This window comes from Tachypleus tridentatus, chromosome 7, assembly GCF_004210375.1.
Source record: "Tachypleus tridentatus isolate NWPU-2018 chromosome 7, ASM421037v1, whole genome shotgun sequence".
NCBI lineage: Eukaryota > Metazoa > Arthropoda > Merostomata > Xiphosura > Limulidae > Tachypleus > Tachypleus tridentatus.
The window spans coordinates 64,995,822-65,018,613 of NC_134831.1; the positions used below are offsets into that span (position 1 = coordinate 64,995,822).

General features: G+C 34.1%; 1 protein-coding gene across 1 annotated transcript in view; it reads left to right on the top strand.

The window, feature by feature from the left end:
* Window positions 1–13,370, top strand: part of LOC143255842 (tyrosine kinase receptor Cad96Ca-like) — a 61,925-nt gene extending 48,555 nt beyond the window's left edge. The window contains 6 exon segments of the mRNA XM_076512161.1: window positions 390–546; window positions 831–941; window positions 2,114–2,295; window positions 3,889–4,011; window positions 5,776–5,887; window positions 11,331–13,370. Coding sequence (XP_076368276.1) covers window positions 390–546; window positions 831–941; window positions 2,114–2,295; window positions 3,889–4,011; window positions 5,776–5,887; window positions 11,331–11,602 — 957 coding nt within the window. The 3' untranslated portion in view covers window positions 11,603–13,370.
* Window positions 13,371–22,792: the final 9,422 nt, after the last annotated feature.

Below are 22,792 nucleotides of genomic sequence, written 5' to 3' on the forward strand. Positions count from 1 at the left end.
CGTAATCTGAGGATCGCGGGTCCGAATTCCCATCACACCTAACATGTTCGCCCTTTGAGCCGTGGGGACCTTATAATGTTGCGGTGAATCCCACTATTCGTTGGTAAAAAGAGTAGCCCAAGAGTTTGCGGTGGGTGCTGATGACTAGCTGCCTTCCCTCTTGTCTTACACTGCTAAATTAGGGGCGGCTAGCGCAGATAGCCTTCGTGTAGCTTTGCGCGAAATTCCAAACAAACAAACAAAAAAACAAGTTCTCTTTTCCCATTCTTGTCCTTATTTGTATTAAAGCCACTATTTTCATACGTGTTTGTTATTCTACAAATGTTGCACTGTAACATCATTTGTTGGTTTCTGCTCTTTTTTTTTTTCTTTTGTACAATTTTCTGTAGATCATTCCAGAAGACCGGAAATGGGAATTTCCGCGACATCATTTACGGTTCCTAGGGATTCTGGGAGAAGGCTGTTTTGGTCAGGTGTGGAAATGTGAAGCACTTAATATTGATAACAAAGATGGAGCATGTATTGTTGCAGTTAAGACATTAAAAGGTTGGTGAATTACAGGTTATAATTTTGTACCTATCACGTATTCACAAAAAGAGCATACAATGGTGATTTCTTAAGACACTTTATTGTCATTGTATTTTCTAAGATATTTTATCTTTGTCACAGCTTCACGTATCAGAGCTTAAGAACTAAAATAGTCCACTGTTAATAACTTTAATAATGCATTGCGCAAAAAAATTATTGTTATTTGTGTAAAACAGTGGTTAGTATTTTTAATGCTTTGAAACGAAAGTGTTCGATTAATAAATCTATATATTGATTTTCAGAACACGCATCTGAGAAGGAAAAGAAGGATTTACTGAGTGAATTAGAAGTAATGAAACTGTTGGACCCACACCCCAATGTCGTAACTCTGTGGGGATGTTGCACTGAGAGGGGTCAGTTACTCACTTTACTTGATTTATAGATTTTCAACGACTCTTTATTTTATATGACGGCCCTCCGCTAGTACAGCGGTATGTTTCCGGATTTACAACGCTAAAATCAGGGGTTCGATTCCCCTCGGTGGGCTCAGCAGATAGCCTAATGTGGCTTTGCTATAAAAAAACACTTTTATATGACATAAATATAGTCATCGGTCAGTTTTTCTACTTTTTAATCTGATAGGACTTGGTAGGTGGGGTGTTCGACTTGCAATCTCTAGGTTACGGGATCGAATCTCGTCGCCGAAATCCTCGTCCGTTCAACCGTGGAGGCGTCATAATGTCATGATCAGCTATTCTACTATTCGTTGGTAAAGAATAGTTTAAGAATTGTTTGTGGGTGATATTAACTAGGTGCCTTCCCTCTAGTCTGTCACTTCAAAATTAGGGATAGCTAGCACAGATAACCCTTAAGTAGTTTTTTTGTGAATAGCTCAACAAAAAAAACAATACTTAAGTTCTCTGTATATTGGCCGTTAACCAGTCAGTGACTTGGAATACTTTACAAACTGGTCTTACCAGCTGATCAACTTATTCTGTAGACTCATTAGAATGTTTAATTTACGTATCATACAGGGGTAAATGTGTGTGTTTTCTTATAGCAAAGCCACATTAGGTTATCTGCTGAGACCCACCGAGGGGATAGAGGTAAATTTTGGATCAAAAGTGAAACAATTTGTAGGTAGGTCAAATGCGTGTATGGTGCTGACATCTAACGTTGTAGTTATGTATTATTGAGAACGAATTAACTCGTCCGTGGCACTGTGTTACCGATCGGCTTGGACGAGTTATCTCGTCTACGGCACTGAACAGGTTAAATCATCAATGAATAAATTGCATTTAAAGGATTAAAATGTATGTGACTTATAACAGTCATTCTTACCTACTTCATTATTCAGAGCTATTGAATTAAACTAATTATTTTAAATATTTTAATGGTCAGTTTCTAAATACTACTAGTTATTTCTCAATTGTATCAAGAGACCAGTTTTAAGCTGCGTGTTGAAATATTATCTTTACTTAGTAAACGCTCTACTTGTTGTTTATAAAAGAAAATATTTATTTCAGTAAAGATATTTTTGGGCGAACAGAATATCATACGAAGTTAATTTATTCCGTATATTTAGATCCTCTGTTCGTCATAATGGAGTATGTCATGGGCGGAAAGCTGCAGTCCTACCTCCGAGAAAGTAGAGCAGAACGTTTCTATGGGAACCTGCATGGCACTTCTAGACATCTGACATCACGTGATCTGACGTCTTTTGCTTACCAAGTAACTAAAGGAATGGAATATTTGTCTACTAAACGGGTACTTATTGTGCTATTTATATATATATATACACCCAAAATATCATTGCTCTAGAGTAAAGACTACAGAGCTATCAAGATTGTGATTTCAATGTTCAAAATTCACAAGAAAAATATGGAAAAAAACATTTATTTGTTTATTTTTAAGCACATAGCTGCACAATGAGCTATCTTCGCAGTGTGTCTACTGCAAAGATAAAACTCCCAAAGTTAATTTTTTAAACAATAAATACTAATACAATAACTTTATTAATTAAATAAAATATCGTTTTCCAAGAGTCCAAAGCCGACTGGAAGGGTTAGCTGTTCTTAACCGCTCACACTACAGTAGTGTTGTCTTTCAGTCAGCGAGTAGACACTAAAATGACTCGCATAAGGGACGTATAACATTTTAATTTGTACTGTCGTGACATTAATAAAACATGCTCATGCCTTGAATCATGAGAAGAATTATGCACTCTGTATGCTAACAAACAGCACTGCTCGACATATGAGCTTCAGAAGCAAGAAATATAAATATCCGATTCCCTTAATTTTGGTTTTATTTACTCTTGAATCAGAACACTTTTGGAGACACTGCAGAAGTACATCTAGCATTCAAAAAAAGACGAAGTTATATATTGCTACACAATAAAAGCTGAATCTTTTCTTCTAATACACATTAAATCCATGAGGATTCCAACTAATAAACAGTACCAATATCTGAAGTGTGCTATATTTTATAGAAACCTCCTGTTTTCCACGTTTCCCAAAAATTTGTAATGCAACCAATTCTTAATAATTTTTTCAAACATTTCTTTGTTAAAGTTTTTTCCTTCGAAAAACATTGCTGCAATATACTAGGCTTAATGACAGTTTTGCACCCTTCATATACAGAAGTAAATAAATGTCACCTTATAACTGTTAGGAACATAACAAACAGCTGCCCCAATATTCGACAAGGTCCACTATATTCTGATTTTTAAAAATACACAGTTGCCTTTTATTTAAAGTGCAAAATTTCTTTGTGTGGAAGAAAAGGTCAACCTTGGTGGGGAAGAGCCCCACACACTCTGTGGTGTTGGTCATGACCTTGACTATGTTAATCATTCAAACCTTTAACTCAAAGTTATCATGAACGAAACTTAGAAACTACATCAACAGAAACTTGTTTAAGCAAACTAGTTTCAAACTTAAATAAATCAGAGTTTTGACTGCACCAAAAATGCCAGATATTTCATTCTACGAAACAAAACATTTGAAATACATTAGTAGATAACAAAACTTTTATTCAAACATTTGAAATACATTAGTAGATAACGAAATTTTTATTCAAACATTTAAAATACATTAGTAGATAACGAAACTTTTATTCAAACACTTGAAATACATTAGTAGATAACAAAACTTTTATTCAAACATTTGAAATACATTAGTAGATAACGAAACTTTTATTCAAACACTTGAAATACATTAGTAAATAACAAAACTTTTATTCAAACATTTGAAATACATTAGTAGATAACAAAACTTTTATTCAAACATTTGAAATACATTAGTAGATAACAAAATTTTTATTCAACTGTTATTTTGATGTTTTTTTTATTCCTTGCAGATAATACACAGGGACCTAGCAGCTAGGAACATCTTAGTTGATGAAAATAAGACTTGCAAGGTAGCAGACTTTGGTTTTGCAAGAGATGTAATAGTCAATCACGTGTATGAACGAAAATCTGAGGTAAGCTGTGTAAATAAGTTACTTTATTTCATAGATTAGTCATAACTTGAAGCTAAATAAGCAACAAAGCAATGACATAAATCATATTATGATAATTTCTGCATCTGTTTAGAATTTAAATGATGCAAGTTTTAAACATCATCCTTAAAAACAATGTTCTGTACTCATGTGTTTCCTAGTACTTATTATAACTGTAGTACTTTGTGCTATATTATGTAAGACTACTTATGTTTTACAACAGTGTTGTTTAATTATTATAATTATAATTTCGTGGATTTATAATTTTTTTTTTCTAATATTCAATAAGTGAGCAGTTAGCACTTACACACACACACACACATACATACAGGTGTGGTCTTAGTCATTACAGAGCTCCAGGCAGAAGTCAGTAAATGGGTCTTCATAATGACATGAAAACTGAGAAGTAGATTAAAAGACATACATACCACTGGGGGTCCTTTCATGCATGGGATCCCAGGCAATTTCCAGTTTACCTAGTAGGTAATATTACCTATGTATGTGTATTTAAATGAGCTACAAAGTTTCCTTTTTCATTCGTTTGAATACACAGACATCAAACTTAGTCATTTCTATCAACTGTCTTAAAGTGTAAAAAACAATTTGGAAAACTGTAGAAATAAAAATTAAACTTAACACATGAAGAAACCTATGTATAATTTAGTCAAATCTTAAGCCTATTTTAAGCAGTGTAGAAAATGAAGTTATAGAGATATTGGTATAACTTTTTCTGTCATCGACATATCATATTTCACTACATTTTCTTCAACCTAGCTAATTGTGGTTAAAATTAAAACATAAGTATTGCATCATCCATTCACAACACATGAAGTGCTCTTTTTATCTTTCTTAGAAGAAAAATGGCATAAACTATATAACTTTATTAATTATTCAATAATGTACATTATAAATAAAAATCAGAGTTAGTTACAGACTACAAAATTTTACTCTTCTTCTAAATATATAGTATTAACTAGAAATAGCCGATTAAATTTGGGGAGATACACCTCATGCTATAATGCATAAATATGTAAGATTACTTACTATAACTTATTAAAGTCAACTTTGCTCTTCAAGACACGGTTTATAGCATGTACTGAATAACTATTTCCAAAAACTACTAAACAGTGATATTTCCATAAATTTTAAGAGGATTATGAAACACAGTAACTTAGCTTAATACATAACTTTTGATGTATCATGGTTTACAGTATAACGTGTACTGTATAGCTTTAGCTATAGTTAAAAACATGGGATAGAAAAGACTGTTAAATCACATAAGAAATGTAACAAAACTCTAGTGATTTTGAGAGACAATCCTGTCTTTACAAGGGTCAAATGCTAAATTCAAATTCAAGAAACTGTAAAATCCTGGCATTTTGGACAGGTGGACCTATAAAACTTGTTTGTGTTTTATTATATTTCTTAATATGATGCACAATATAGCTGCATTTTGAAATATACTAACAGAATTGGAAAGCATTTTTTCAATGAAATAGTAAGATTACTTAGTTAAAAAATATATATTAAGCAATAATTGTTAGTTCACCACATAGCCTTTGTCTTCTGGTTGCAGTTTATAATATGCACAGTATTAATAGATAAATATATCCTAAGGGAATTAAATGTGAATATTAAGGTTTAACACACGATTTGTATTTTATACAACTGTTGGTTTACTGGTAGACTAAGTTTTCTCAGACTATGACCGTAAGCATAAGGTACAGCTTTCCTCTTTTATTCTAGGGTCGGCTTCCAATACGATGGATGGCTCCTGAATCTTTATTTGACAATATCTTTACCACAAAAACCGATGTTTGGTCTTTTGGGATTCTCATGTGGGAGATCGTCACTTTAGGTAAACATATATAATCTACAAGTTAAACAAATAATTAATCACATAATGACTTAGAGAAGTTTATTAAGAAACGTTATAACACTCTACTGTTTTATAATATTATTATTACCAGTAATTTAAGAGTGCTATATCATTTTATTATGGACTACCTCTATATATAAATTAAGAAACTTTTTTTTCATTATGACTAGAAACCCACTTGAAGTAAAAATGTATTCTTAAGACAGCTGGTATGGGTATTAGTACTTTAATTAAAATAAAGTACCAATACCCATACCAGCTGTCTTAAACAGAAACAAGAAACTTTACGTGTTGAGTGTAAACACAAGATTCATATTTTAAATAATTTGATCTATTAAAACTCTACTGTTCTATAATATTGCTACCAGTAATTTAGGACTGCTATATCATTTTATTGTGGGTGACCTTTATATATAAATTAAACCAACTTCGTTTGTTGAGTGTAATCACAACATTCATATTTTAAATAATTTGATCGATTAAAACCCTTTCATTTTTAAAATTTCACGTAGCTGAACATTAATTAATACAAGACAGAAAAACAGTGACAAAAATAAAGTTATCTGTTTTCTTTAGTTATTTTAATGAACGAGTAATACATTTAGTAAATGTTTTAAGTACGTGACGATATTTTAAGTATGGTATCTATGTAATTTTGTATTACTTTAATAACCCAAACCAACTACATTAATGTAAATGAAAGTATTATTGAGTTTTACCTAAATAATATTTATAACTCACATTCGAATGTGCTTGTACTAAGGTATTTCATAGCTTCTTTATTATTATAATTTATAATGCTAAATATCATAGACATTTATAATTTGTTAAAGTACACGTAAATTTGCTCGTGAAATTTGCACACGAATTTTTTTTATATTAGAACATCATAACTACTTTGTTCAATAATAATTGTCTAAGTTCAAAGCGTTTGTAAATCTATGCGATGTTTATCTAGCGTCTGAAGAATAAAGAAAGAATTGTAATTACATACCCAGTTATCAAAGTTCCCGATCTTCATGATTTCTTATCAATGACTGCTTTATGTTTTATATTTTAGGCTTATTGACTTATGACTTGTTATTTTAGTGGAACGAGGTTCAATCGTATCACCTACTTGAAAAACCACTCGGTTATATACATCAAAGCCACATTCGTTAATATTAACTGCGTTGATTATACCTTTCTATCTCGCTTGATTTAGTGAAGTTTTAGCTGTTAGAAACTGATCACGAGTTACTTTGAGCGATAAGTAATTGACTAGAATAAAAAATACTTAGCGTGGTGGCCTGCTGTTACCCTAACTTATTGAATTCAACGCATTTAAGTATTTTTGTTTTGTAAAATTCGTAATGTATGTACATTACTACATGAAAGATATACAGTTCTTTATCATTTTTTTATGTTAAAAACATTTTTTTTAAGTTACGAACTTTTGGCCCTCTTATCGGAACCTTCATAATCCAGACCTGGCACCAGATTATCTGTGGCCCTTGCGAAGATATTTATACTTCTAGTGGGGCATTTTATACCTCAGTTAAGTTTTCTACTGAAATAAGAAATACAAAAAACAATATATGGAAAAGTACATAACTTATAATAACAAAAAAACTTCTATAATATGTTTAGAGTACGAATAATGAAAGAGTTTGGAGGGCTCTGGTTTAGTTACCCTTTTCACACACACACACACTTTCTATGGTCAGAACTGCCTTGATCGGATAACAGCGTACTGAACAAATTGAACATACAAATTTGTTTTGTGGAATATTTTTGTTTATAGACAGATTGTTTTCCATGCTGGCCAAATATGGTTTAAAGGCAAAGATGTAAAATGATAGCATTAGTGCTGTTTGGTCAATACGTATTTTGAGCTCTAAACAAGGATGTAATTACTGTTTATTATATTTTCAACTACAATGATTCATTTTTTTAAATTAGACTGCTGTAAGTAGTAGATTCGAAACTTCACACGTTTGGATAATTAATGATCCCGAATCATTTTTAATTACTGGATGTTTTAAAATAATATACTTAAATAAAAATATTAGCGCACTGATGTTCAGAGTTATTAATAGTTAACGTAGCGGTTAAAAGCATGCAATGTTTAATCTTAGATAGTATGCATTCAAACTGAAATGGGCCCAGCATGGCCAAGAGGGTCGCATGTTTGAATCCTCGTCACACCAAACATGCTCGCCCTTTCAGCCGTGGGGGCGTTATATGTTACGATCAATCCCACTATTCGTTGATAAAAGAGTAGCCCAAAAGTTGGCTATAGGTGATGATGGTTAGCTGCTTTTCCTCTACTAATACACTGCTAAATTAGGACGGGTAACGCAGATAACCCTCGTGTAGCTTTCCGTGAAATTCACAAATCAAACTGGGAAATGTGTGCCATAATACTGAACACGTTTATGGAGTTTTATACACAAATGATTTACAAAAGTGAAGAGAAAAAATAACGGTGTTTTAAAAGTTCAGAATGGAAATAATGGCTTTGCCTATGTTGAGAATGAAAATAGTGGCATTACGTGTGCCACGATAGGTAATAATGATATTATACATGTTGAGGAAATTTCTAAAAGAACTGTGCATATTAAAAAATGTAATTACAGCACTAAGAATGTCTCGAGTAGTCAAAATATCACTATTTAGTGTATCTTGAAGTATCTTGTCTTATTAATCATATCTGTTGGTTAGGGAACATGATTATATGACAATAATCATAAAACGAGATAATAAATGTTAAACTTGTTCAATGTTAGGCTTGTGCCAGGCCCCTAATGAAAAACAAGCATATGCCAATTACTTATTCTTCTGTGTAGGAATGAGGAAAAGCGATGTTTATAAAATATCATACATGCACTTTTCAAGTAGAATTGTAGAAGGACTCCAAACATTCCATCTTCTGTTGAAGTCGACATGTTGCACAGTTCCAAGAAAAACTGACGCTAATAGAGTCTCTCCTGATTGGTCAAAGGCAAAAACGTTTCACGGAAAAATATTTTAAAGTAGAAGACAGGTCTACCCTGGAATACGTTTCCTTTTTTCTAGAAACAAGAAATAGCCACTATAAACGAGAATACATAGTACGTCTCAAAATATTGATATAGATATATATTGATATATACATGAGAACACTGAAATAGCCACTGAAAACGAAAACACATAATGTCTCAAAATACAGAAATGGCCACCATACACGAAAACACATAGTGTGCCTCAAAATATGGAAATAACCACTATACATGAGGGTAGAATAGTATCTCGAAATGTGGAAAAACCACTATACACTAGGACACAGTGTCTTAAAATATGGAAACAATCACTCTACACGAGGACACAGTGAGTGTATCGAAATATGAAAACAGCAACTACACACAAAGATACATTGTCTTATGTACGATTTAGGCCCGGCATGGGTTAAGGCGTTCAACTCGTAATCCGAGGGTCGCTGGTTCGAATCCACGTCGCACCAAAGAACCTCTCCCTTTCAGCCATAGAGCGTTATAATGTGCAGCCAATCCCATTATTCGTTGGTAAAAGAGTGGCCCAAGAGTTGGCGGTGGATGATGATGACTAACTGCCTTCCCTCTAGTCTTACACTGCAAAATTAAAGATGGCTAGCGCAGATAGCCTTCGTGTAGCTTTGCACGAAATTCAAAAAACAAACAAACAATCATGTACGATTTCTTTTAACAGAGCTACATCTCGTACTGAATTGTGCAATGAATAAAAAATAATAAAAAGAGAGGCGTTGTTTGATACAGTGTTTGTTTGTTTGGAATTAAGCACAAAGCTACACACCACGAGTTTCAAAACCCGGTTTCTAGTGGTGTAAGTCTGCAGACACGCCGTTGTGCCACTTGAGGGCTATTTGAAGTAGACAGATTTATCTTATATACGCCTGCAATGTATCTTTTTTCTTTTATTGTATATCACCAATAAATGGATCATTTAAACAACTGAACGAAAACAATTGGATATGAATAGAATCAAAAGCTTTCTCTTAAGTTTAATTAAGAAAAAGAAACAGCTCACAACCTGTTAATAGGTAAGTAGGTCGACAAAATAAAAAGTGAACGAATAACCTCTATTTTTCTTCTGGCATGCACCTGTACCGTTGCGCTAGATTATATATATATGTGTAAGTACATTTAGAGTAAAACTCCCTAAACAGATAAACCTTCTATTACACTGATCCGTGTTTTTACTTTTTTTATTCTATTTGATATTTGATCCATGTTTGTGTATGTATGTGTCAAAAGACAACGAGAGCGAACTGAAGTAATAATAAAAACGAATAATGGACTTAGATACAAGATGGCTTCACATGGCTAGGTAGTTAGGGCCCTCGACTCGTAATCTGGGGATTGTGGGTTCGAATCTCCGTCACACCAAACACGATTGCCCTTTCAGCCATTGGGGCATTATAACATGACTTTCAATCCCACTTTTCATTGGTAAAAGAGTAGCCCAAGAGTTGGCGGTGGGTGGTGATGACTAGCTACCTTTCCTCTAGTCTTACACTGCTAAATTAGGGACGGCTAGCACAGATAGCCCTCGTGTAGCTTTGCGAATAATTTAGACCAAACAAACAATTAAACAAACTTTATAAAAAAAAAAAGTGGAGGAGGAGACGACTGGCTATGAATTTTTTTTTTGTGGATTGATCGTAACATTATAACGCCCCCATGGCTGAAAGGGCGAGCATGTTTGGTGCGACCGGGATTCGAAAAACACACTTGGCCATGCCAGGCCCTGGCTATCAGAGGGTGAAATAAGCAGTACTGGTAGTAAATCGCTTGTATAACTTATAATAACAGATTTCTGTTTGTTATAATCAACAGCAGCTATAGAAGAAAACAATCCTAAAATTCGTGCAGACTTCCTAAATTCTTCCATAGATATATATTAAGAATTTTGGTAGATTTTTGTGCAAACTTGGACTGTCTTTATTTATAAGTTTCTGCAACACATATATGCGTGGATATAGAGTTGTAAAACTGAGATAATCACATGCACATATCTTTGTATACACTTATATGCATGAAAGAAAAATGGTAGCCTCCAAAATTCACCATTATACCAAGACAAATATTAACGTTAAATTGATGAGTTTATAAACTATTTTGGATGCCTGTATTGATGTTTTGTCACCCACTGAATGTTTTTGCTACTGTTGTATTAACACCTAGTTCCTCTTTAAAAGCGAGTCATATGTTGAAAAAGGTACTAATAGCACCAAATGAATTGAGGAAGATTCTCAAGGTGTTAAATGTGTTGAAAGAGGTACTAATAGTGCTGCGTATGTTGAAAATATTTGTGCGCATGATTGATTATGGCTAAAATTGACACATCAGTAATGAAATGACAGTAATGTTAACATTCTGTGTAAAACATATTTTCTCATTTTTAGGTTCTACTCCGTATCCAGGGATGGCAGCGGCTGAAGTGATGAGACGGGTCAGAGATGGTTATCGGCTGGAAAAACCGGATCACTGTAAAAGAGAGATGTACAATATCATGCATTATTGTTGGGATAGCGATCCCAAAGAGCGTCCCTCGTTCTCAGAACTGGTCTGTCTTCTAGACAAGCTTCTTATCAGTGAGCACGATTACATAGAGCTCGACCGATTTCCCGATCATTCCTACTACAACATCACAAATCTCTCAGGAGAAAAGCTGTAGATGTAACAGAAATCTTGACTTATTCGCATGTGATCGAGGAGGCTTGACTAATGTTTATGAAAAGATACCGAGGTCTGTTATGGCAGCGAAGGAAAATCGTCACACAGGATATGTTATCTTATTCCGTGTCAACACAATTTAAAGATGCTCACTGGTGTTCGGTATCTTGACGGATAATTTTACTGGAGTAATACGTTTTAATTGAAGCGTGTTCGTTAAACGATTAACGTTTGCCACTGTGCAATGCCAGTGTATCGATCAACGTTATAAATACTGACAGTGCTTTATTACCGTTAGGTGGCACTAGGTGTTAGTGTCACGATTTTAATAAATAAAAATTATCCAGCTGATAGGGGAAGGAAGGGATGATATACGTGAAATAGTTATTAGATGGGAAGCAAAACTCCATGTTTGCTCAAAATTAAGTTTGCACAGAGATCGTATGTTGTCTAGAATATTATAATGAAAAGTAGGAAAAATTAAAACATTAAAATTATTCATATTGTTATGCAGATACTTGTATATATAAATACACAAATTACGATTCAAACGTGTGTACGCAATTACGCTGAAAACGTGTATACGTTAGCGTATTATATTTTTAATAATAATTTATCGACAATATCAGCGATTGCAATTAATGTATTTATTGGAAACGTTTTTTGTGGAAGATAATGTGTTAATGTAGGCGAAGCCCTGGAATTAGCATGATAAAAGTGTTAAAAGTGTTATCATCGGTTGTTAATTCCATTATCATAAATTGCTGAAAGTGTCTTCCGACTTTTATTGGTGAAATGATGCAGATCTTGACAACAACTGACGTAGAGCGCATCCTAATAAATCTCTTTTACCATACCATCTATTCTTAAGAGCGAGTTCATGCGTCAGCTTAGAGTTAATATTACAATTAATATTGCGAAAACCATAAGTGGTTAAATGTTTACATTTATTCCCAGATATTGTTTCCAGAATTATATGTTTAGCTTAACGTCTAGTTAATTATCAAATGAAGAATGAACGGAATCAGATAGAATACCTATATTGTCTCATATTAACTATTTTCGCACGCTATTGGGACTGTATAGAACGTGCGTTGAATGGAATTAATAAAGAACAACCACTTACAAAAACGTAGAATTAAAAGATAACGAGGTGGCTTTCACTCACACATTGGCATGTTTAGGTGAACTAAACAATCAAATCTAGTTTCGAATATTATATCAATAGTATTCGTTAAAACCTTGAAATAAGAGACAATAAAATCAATAATATATGCAATACGGATATGCAAATACATTAAAGACAGTCGAGTGCACAAATATTCAAGATTTAATTGTGTTATATGGACTTTAAAGTAATAAAAAGCCAGACCACTTTTCCTTCCTCCACTTCACATTTTACCTTTTTATACCTACCTTAGCTAGCTACCAGTTTCTGAAATTTTAGAATGTTTAATAAAAAAAACCTAATTATGTGTTATTGAATATAGAAAAAATGTCAATATACCTTATGTCTGACTGAACTAGTTAAAGATTTATAAACAGGTAATACAGGTAAAAGAAGTGTCCAGCTAACCCTTGTATCAGCGTTATAATAGGAATATTCCTGTCTTTGGAACAGTTTAGTATTTTATTTCTATACTGGATTGTATGTAAATCGATATCATGATATTTCATGGCCTTCTATTGATTAAACAGCAATATCGAAGAACTTTTCAAATAATATTTAAAACAATTTCTTAAAGTAAAGTTCATAAAAGTGTTTATTTTTGAAGTAACCTGAATATCCTAGTTTAGAACAAATGTACAATGTACACATACTATTCTGTGAAAAGTTACTAAATGTTGTAAGTTATAGGACTAGCTATCAAGAAATAGTTATTTTCCCCTCTATATACAAGAAATGTGTTGAAATTCATTGTAAATACGTTTAGGTTCCTTATGTGGAAATATTTTCAATGTATATTAAAATAACATTTATGTCAGTTTCTATTTCAATAAATTGATTTATTTGAACTATTGTTTATTCCGTAAATTTGTCATAAAATTCTGGTTCTTTTGTACGCTGCAAATTTGCTTTTAAAGGTTACCAGAAACAACACTCAGGCCAACGTGAAACTTCGTTGTTAGTTTGATAAATGTAACTGAAATGTATAACTGTACACCGTAAAAAGGTGGATTACACACGGAATACTAGTGCGACAGGAATAGAGAAAGATAGGTCGTCTTGTTAACAGAAATCCTAAATTAATTGAAGAGAGAACTATATATAGTGTTTATGATATGTTTATGATCTCGATAGTGTAAAGAACTTGTTGTACTGACATTTAACTAGTTGCAATATATGTATATATATATAGTTTGCAAACAAGTGGGGAAAGATAGCTTTGCATTTATCTTTGAATTTATCGCCAACAACTCACAGACACCTACTATAGAAGAACCCTAAGCCCAATAACAAGACGCTATACATTTATACTATTAAGAAGCATAAATAAAAGCCTTTAATTATGAGTTGGCGAAAACATAATCTCAACATCTGACAAGTGGCAAGCCTCGACTGGGATTATACAGTGGTAAATGGTGATAGACAAAAACGTGAACGACAGCGGAAATATTGTATAGATTACAACTGCCTTATATAAAGGTGTCAGGTGAGTTTGATAAATAAGTTGAAGGAAGAAATCGTGTTGGGTTAAAAGACTGAACTATGAGAGTTTGTTAAATAACAAGATCTAGAGAAGGAAGATCGTAGACATAGAAGAGAAGGAAAAAGACTGAAAGAAAATAAGAGGAAGGAGAGGCTGGAAATAGAGAGAATAAGAATAGAAATCGAGAGAAAAGAGAAAGAGGAGAGACTAGAAATGGAGGGAATAAAAGCACAAATTGAGATTGCAAAGCTCGCCTTACTGAAGGTTTGGTTTAAATTTCGTGCAAAGCTACACAAGGGCTATCTGCGCTAGCCGTCCCTAATTTAGCAGTGGCAGTGTAAGATTAGAGGGAAAGTAGCCAGTCATCACCACTCACCACCAACTCTTGGGCTACTCTTTTACCGACGAATAGTGGGATTGACCGTCCCATTATAATGCCTCCACGGTTGAAAGGGCGAGCATGTTTGGTGTGACGGGGATTCACACCCGCGACCCTCAGTTTACGAGTCAAGTGCCTTAACCACCTGGAGCCTCTTATTGAAGGAAGAAAGAAGGACCTTAGAATGATAATGAAGTCAGGGCCAGCCGATCCAAACTGCGCAGATTAAGATGACATTGATGATTTCCTGGAGAGATATGAAAGATTCACCTAAAGTAAGAACTGTGACAAAGGCAATTGTTCCAGCCCACTTCTCACAGGAAAAGGCTTACAAGTATATGCAGGCATGACGTCAGAAGATAGGATGTATTATGACAAGTTAAAAGTGGCTTTACTGAAACGGCATGAACTTATTGAAGAAAGTTTTTGTCATAATGTCAGAGGAGTCAAACCCAACACTGTAGAAACTGTATGTGAGTTTGTGGCTTGTCTGTGATGATATTTCACCAGATGCACTGATATGACCAGATGTGAAAATAGTTTTGAGGGACTGGCAGATCTACTATTGCGTGATCATATGCTCTACCAACATGTCACTGTTCTTAACGGAGAGTGCACGAAAAGACGTAAACGAGGTGATCAAGCTGGCAGAACCTGTACGTGGAAGCCAGTGGAGGTAATATAGATGGATAGCCCATGAATATCCAGTTAAATTCGCAAACATTGATGGCTAACCAGAAGAAAGAGTCTACTAAAGGTGGCAGTAAGTTAACAGATAGAAGACATAGTAAGTTTGTTATAAAATGGAACACGTTGAAAAAGAGTGCAAGTTCATTACCAGCGAATAACAACAGAAAGCTCCAGCTTAAAGCAGTTGTAGCTGCTTATAAAGACAGTGCTGGTAAGAAAGAAGAAAAGAGAAACTGGCTGCTGTTGCCAAAAAAAAAAAAAAAAGAATCAAGACATTTCGTCAGATTCAATATCTGAACAAAGCACGATTGATTATTGAACAAGTAATGGTTGGCTCAAACTTATAAGTGAATCAACAGTGCCAACAGTGATTGGATCATGTGACAAACATCAAGAGGTGCCAACTAATCATAATATATGTTAATATGTGAACGATATTCTGTGGACAAAAAATCAAGGTTCTACGAGACACAGGGTGCTGCAGTGAGAACTTATTTATTATCTGATGGTTAGATGACAGGTAAGGTACGCTTGTGTGTGCTGATTGTTAAAACAATGAGGAAATTTCCCATTGTAAAAATAAAGATGGATACTCCATATGATGTAGGAGACCTTGAGGCCATGTGTATCAAGGAACCACTCGCTATAGGATTTGGTGGTAGAAAATGTACCAGGTAGTAAACATTTAGTGGAACTAGACAAATACAAGGATTGCCAAAACTACTGCAGTAATCAGAAGAGCCCAAATGGAAAAGAGCAAGCAAGATATCAAACCTCTTGAAGTTTCGAAAAATGACATCACAAATGTAGGCAGGCTCATTGGAGCTGAAGGAAGTGCAGAAGAAAGGCACTTCACTGAAGAAACTCCTGGATAGTTTCAGAGAGGAAGTCAAGCACAATACAAAATGAAAAGGAAATTACAAAACAGAGAACTGGAAATGAATATCAAACCGGACCCATCAGAACAGTTTTACTAGGAAAGCCAAACCCAAAGACAGTCAGAAAAAACTTCTGCAATAACAAGACCAAGGGTCAACATATCAACTTTTAGTTTCGTTGTCTACAGACAACAACAAACTTATTCAGCAGTGGAAGAGACCCTTCACAGTTCAGGAATTGGTCAACAAAGTGAACTGTAGAGTGAAAGTGAATGAGACGACCAAGATCTACCATGCCAATCTGTTGAAGAAGTATTTTGAGAGAGGAGAAGACCTAACGGGTACATCTATTGAAAGAAAGATGGATGCTGCAGGCGTGGCATCACAGAGACAGAACCAGAATAAAGTTGTTTCGTCTTAGAACGCTTCACCAGGTTTACTTGGCATCATCAGGCAACATACAAAAATTGAGGCTTACGAAATTTAATTTGAAAATATTGTTCTCTCTTATACTTTATTTGTAGGTTGTTTTTTTTTTTTGTAATTCTGTTCTTACTTTTATCTGAAAAAAACTTGATATGTGTAAAGTTATACAAAAATAGTTATTATAGGCCTAACGAAGAAATGAACACGTTTAAGTTTGGCATCATCAATACGCTGCTGCAACAGTAACACACAAGAGGTGACCAAACACTAACCGTTACATTACATTAATATTTGCCCCCTGTAGTACAGCGGTATATCTAAAGATTTACAACGCTAAAATCAGGGGTTCGATTCCCTTCGGTGGGCTCAGTAGATAGTCCCATGTGACTTTGCTGTAAAAAAAACACACACATTAATATTTCCGAGGGTCGCAGGTTTGAATCCCTGTCACACCAAACATACTCGCCTTTTCAACCGTGGGGGCATTATAATGTTACGATCAATCCCACTATTCGTTGGTGAAGGGTAGCCTAAGAGTTGGCGATGGGTGGTGATGACTAACTGCCTTCCCTCTAGTCTTACTCTGCTAAATTAGGAACAGCTAGCGCAGAGAGCCCTCGTGTAGCTTTGCGCGAAATTAAAAAAACAAACAAACATTAATATTTAATGATTTTAAGATCTACATTACTATGGTAAAGTCTTTTAAAGATTTTTGAAAACTGTAATTAAACTTGTTTTTAATGTCGAGTTTTTTTATAACATTATAAACCATTCTTGTTGATAGTTATTAATTCTGAAACTAGTATTAAACGTAAAGCTTTCATCAACAGACTTTAAGGCACATTTCTGTGGAAAATCAGAAAGAGGTTAGACAAAATTATAGCTTGAAATGGATTAACAGTATAATATATGGATTTTCTTCCTCTAACTGGTAAATGAAAAGAAATAAATCAGCTCGTTGAGACATTGTTCGAAATGAGAGTTTCGACAACATTCTGACGTCGGTTTATATATATTTTTTCACCCACATAATTAACTGTTATTTTTATTTATGAACTTGTATTGTTTAAACAATATAAACGGCTTTGTCAAATAAACCTGTTTGTCCAGAACAGTACCTATTGAATTACATGTTTTATCAATTGTGAAAATATCGTTAAAGACATACATCATTTTGAGAAATTACAAAAAAAATTTCAAAATATTGGTACTAAAATTGTAAAAGAAAAATTAACGGGTAAATTCTTATCACTTTATTTCCTTAGCCAATGTGACAAACAAATTATGAGTAGTTGATATACACGAAATCTTAAATTGATTTCGTGAATGTTTAGAAAGGAAATTAGACGCCATCTATTGAAACTTTCGTTAGTAACACTTCAACAACAGAGAGAAATATTTATTAATACATATTGTGACTGACTGCACGCGTATCGTATTTTAACATATAGTAATAGTTGTTGAACAATAGTTAATGACACAGTAACATGTTAATAAACAGTAAATATGCTTTGATTCTCTAAAGGAACTACGAAATCAGAAAATAAATTAAAAAAATCAGTTATCGCAAAAATTCATTGTTCTAACCCTATAAATAATTACGAATGATTAGTGGTGATAAGTACTAATATGATGAAACTCCGTCAATGAATAAATCAAAACCAAACATACTTTCAATTATAAAATTTAATATTTAAACATTAACCAATAGTGAGTGAAAAGTGCTGTCAAACGTAGCCATTCTTCGATTCCAAAACTGCAGTACAAAATAGTTATAGCTTTTTTGTTGCAGCTTCTAACATTGGTTAGTCACTTATCTTGAATATTAAATCGTATCCTGTAATTACAATAGATCTACTGTATGAACAGCAATGGGTAGCTTTCAGCCGGTTTGAAGAAAAAAGTGCCTTGTGGATATAATAATTCTAGACATAAAAGTAGAGCGACCAGTACAATCACAACAGACAAATCTAGATACAGATAAACATATATCCGACGGACAATTAACAAAGGTAAGCAATAACCATTAAAATTATATTTTAGTGTATAAATACAAGTGCTTATTTTGTATGCAACAATATAAAAGAATCCTTTAAATTACTCATTTGAAGAATTTGCTGCGTAAATGAATTACTTATTATGTTTGAAAAATATCATTTATTAAAAAGAAACTTAAAACGAATAATTCTTTTATTGTCTTCTCTTCATATAATAGTAAGTAAGTTAGAAATCTGGTCTTTGATTAATTGTTTCGTTTTTATCAGTTGTTTTTTTTTAATATTTAGGTAATAAGCTGTAATGCTGGATTGGTTGTTTAAGGTTGTTTGTATGAAAAAAAACAAAAAACACTGCCAAGTCCAGTCTACGTAATGGTAACAAATTAATTTGTTCCTTCTATAACGGCTGTTAGAAACTAAAGTTAATTTGACACAACTTGTAGGAGTAACCTCGCAAGCTACGTTCAAACAGCAATTCTGAAACTAAAAATATACCTAACTCACAAACACTGGCTTGCAAAGTTTCTAAAAACCATTAAACGATTTATTTTTATGTTCAGCCACATTCGTTACACATTGTAGTGCGTTATCTTGCGCTATTTACTTAGAATACTCACAGTATATTATTTGATATTGGTTGAGTAACACTGTCTTAAATATCTCTAATGATCCTGCAACTCACAAAATTATTAATTTTGCACATTTTGAAAAAGATATACCATGCTTTGATAATCTAATATTTTTATAAAGAAGCGACGTTCGTGAGCAGGCTGGGATTTGAACACTGGGCGCTGCAAAGTAGGCTGTTGACTTTAACCATGTAAACTACCATAATTCCAACGCGATACATGTCACTCTTATTTTATTAAGTATTAAAGAAGAAACTTAGCAAGATTACTGAGCTATAATTATTTCTACTTATTTGATACCCACCGTTAGGATATGTTACATTTTGTCACATAAAACTTTAAATTTTCTAAGTGATTATATTCCCACCCAGTGGCACAGAGGAATTGTACTGCCAGAAATCGGGTTTGGATATCCATAGTGGACAGAGTGTAAATATCCCTTTGTGTAGTTTAATCCTTAATAATAAAACAATAACAACTGTGATTAAAGGTAGCAGTGTATTTAGAGTGAAGCCAAAATCCTAGATTTTTCAGATTAAAAAATCTTAAATTTCGTTATTCCACTTTCTCCTTCTATTTTTAACACGTGATATCTTAACTAGATAAGAATTTACTACAACTATTTTTGAAAGTAAAGTCATGTTACAAATATAGTTAGTATTTCAAAACTTTTTCTCATTTGCTGCAGGGCCCGGCATGGCCAAGCGTGTTAAGGCGTGCGACTCGTAATCTGAGGGTCGCGGGTTCGCATCCCCGTCGCGCCAAACATGCTTGTCCTCCCAGCCGTGGGGGCGTTATAATGTCACAGTCAATCCCACTATTCGTTAGTAAAAGAGTAGCCCAAGAGTTGGCGGTTGGTGGTGATGACAAGCTGCCTTCCCTCTGGTCTTACACTGCTAAATTAGGGACGACTAGCACAGATAGCCCTCGAGTAGCTTTGTGCGAAATTCAAAAGCAAACAAACAAACAATCATCCATTTCGATAGCAGGAAGCGGCTCGCTGGCTTCCTAAACTGTTACGGAAACTAAAATCCAAGTGTTCGAAACCCCCTCACACCAAACATGCACGCCTTATCAGCCGTGGAGGCATTATAATGTGACGGTCAATCCCCCTATTCGTTGGTAAAAGAGTAGCCCAAGAGTTGGCGGTGAGTGGTAATGGCTAGCTGCCTTCCCTCTAGTCTTACACTGCTAAATTAGGGACGGCTAGCACAGATAGCCCTCGTGTAGCTTTGCGCGAAATAAAAAAACAGAAATAAAAAAATCACCATGTTGAAACGACGATTATCTCTGTCCCTGTCTGTATACGCAGCGCACTGGCATCTAAATCTCGGAATACAAATAGACACAACAACAGGCCGTGAAACTGTGCTTCTCTCATATACATTTTTCCTGTAGCACGTCACGTTTCCCTGAATAATTTAATCTTAGTTATCAAGTAATTAAAAGTAGTTTTTAATAAAGTCTTTCTTTTATAATGCGGTCCTAAAAGTATCAAGTACTGATAAGATGCAAAGTGTATAAGTAAATTCAAATAGAAAGAAGGGCATTTTGTTTGGAGAAAGTATATACTGTAATAATATAATGAGATTTTATTACATAATTGATGTTTGTTTCAAAATAGTTTGTTGACATTTTTAAAACATTTCTTATAATAATTAGTAGTCGGTAGGGAGCCCAGTAAATGGGTACGTTTTAAAGATAAATTTAGTTTACATAATATTATAACAATGCACATTTTTGCTAAAATGTACTTTAGTGGAATCGTTATTTATATCATTGTTTCCATCCGTTTGCTGTTGTTTTTTTATATCAATTACTGTGGTATGTAACGCTTGTTTGTTTTGTTTGTTTGTTTTTGAATTTCGCACAAAGCTACTCGAGGGCTATCTGTACTAGCCGTCCCTAATTTAGCAGTGTAAGACTAGAGGAAAGGCAGCTAATCATCACCACCCACCGCCAACTCTTGGGCTACTCTTTTACCAACGAATAGTGGGATTCACCGTCACATTATAACGCCCCCACAGCTGAAAACGCGAGCATGTTTGGTGTGACGGGGATTCGAACCCTCGACCCTCATATTACGAGTCGAGCGCCTTAACTCACCTTGCCATGCCAGGCCATATATAATTATTTAATAATGTATTGGTCACAATATTCTCTCTCTATATATATACTATCTTAGTTAAAATTTGTTTAACGCCAAATTTTAATTCTCTCAGAAGGGAGGTATGACAGATTTAGTATTATACAATTATTTTAATACTGATGTTTATTTAAGTTGAATTTGTGTTTAGAAATGTTCGTACCTTATACTGTTAAATCTGAACTGTGAAATTCCTGTCTATTCATTAAAGTTCTAGAAGATGCTCGAGTGTAAGAATCAACAATGTATACGTGTAAGGCGTGCGACTTGTAATCTGAGGGTCGCGGGTTCGCATCCCCGTCGCGCCAAACATGCTCGCCCTCCCAGCCGTGGGGGCGTTGTAAAGTTACGGTCAATCCCACTATTCGTTGGTAAAAGAGTAGCCCAAGAGTTGGCGGTGAGTGGTGACGACTAGCTGCCTTCCCTCTAGTCTTACACTACTAAATTAGGGACGGCTAGCACAGATAGCCCTCGAGTAGCTTTGTGCGAAATTCCAAAAACAAACAAACAAAATCGTTTCCCCCTGGTGAACACAACAGATAGTTCAGTGTGATTTTGCTATACTATAAACAAATAAAGTCTGGTTGCTTATCACTTCTCACATCGAGAAATTAATTTTGAGTTTCAGCTGCATAATGTGGTTGAATAATTTCTATGGTATATGAACGAATTAAATATTTTCCTTTTCTGAGTATTGGTGCGAGTTTTCGTCCAAATTTTTAACAGCCAATTTATCCATGTTGCATCGCATACCTTAATATTATTACAAAACTAAAATAAGGCCAGCATTTACCCATAATAAATTTTTTAATCTACCACTGCATTTTTCTACAAGTGATTAATTGCGAGATAATTGCTTGACATGTTCACGTAACTGAGCGTGGCTAAGCCTTTTTGTTTTCGAGTAATACTTTTATTGACTTTTAAAGTCTGCTTGCTTACTTCTGCCTCCTTCTCAGTGGCACATATAACGTGTTATGTTAAGATGACTTTCAAATTTCTCTCCGTCTGTACTCTGGCTAAAAACCTTTTATTTTCCGAAGTTAAACATCTTCAGAAATAGCTATAATCTTTAATTACAGTAAATATATTTTATACAATCTTCTAAAGCTTAAAGGTAATCTGATACCCTCTACATGAGCTAAGCAATTTTGCACTAAAGTTATATATTCGTTATCACGTATATCTGGGTCACGCACATCAAAGATCGTTTGAGCTCATGAAACTTTAAAACAAGACACTGATAACGTTAATTCCTTTCGTATATTAAACAATCACGTGCCTGTAGCTGTTGTTCTTTAAAAATAAAATTATTTATGACTTGAAATACGTTTATCACACAATTCTTGAATAAGTGTTATTCATTTCTCTTTATAAATAAAACATAACTATATA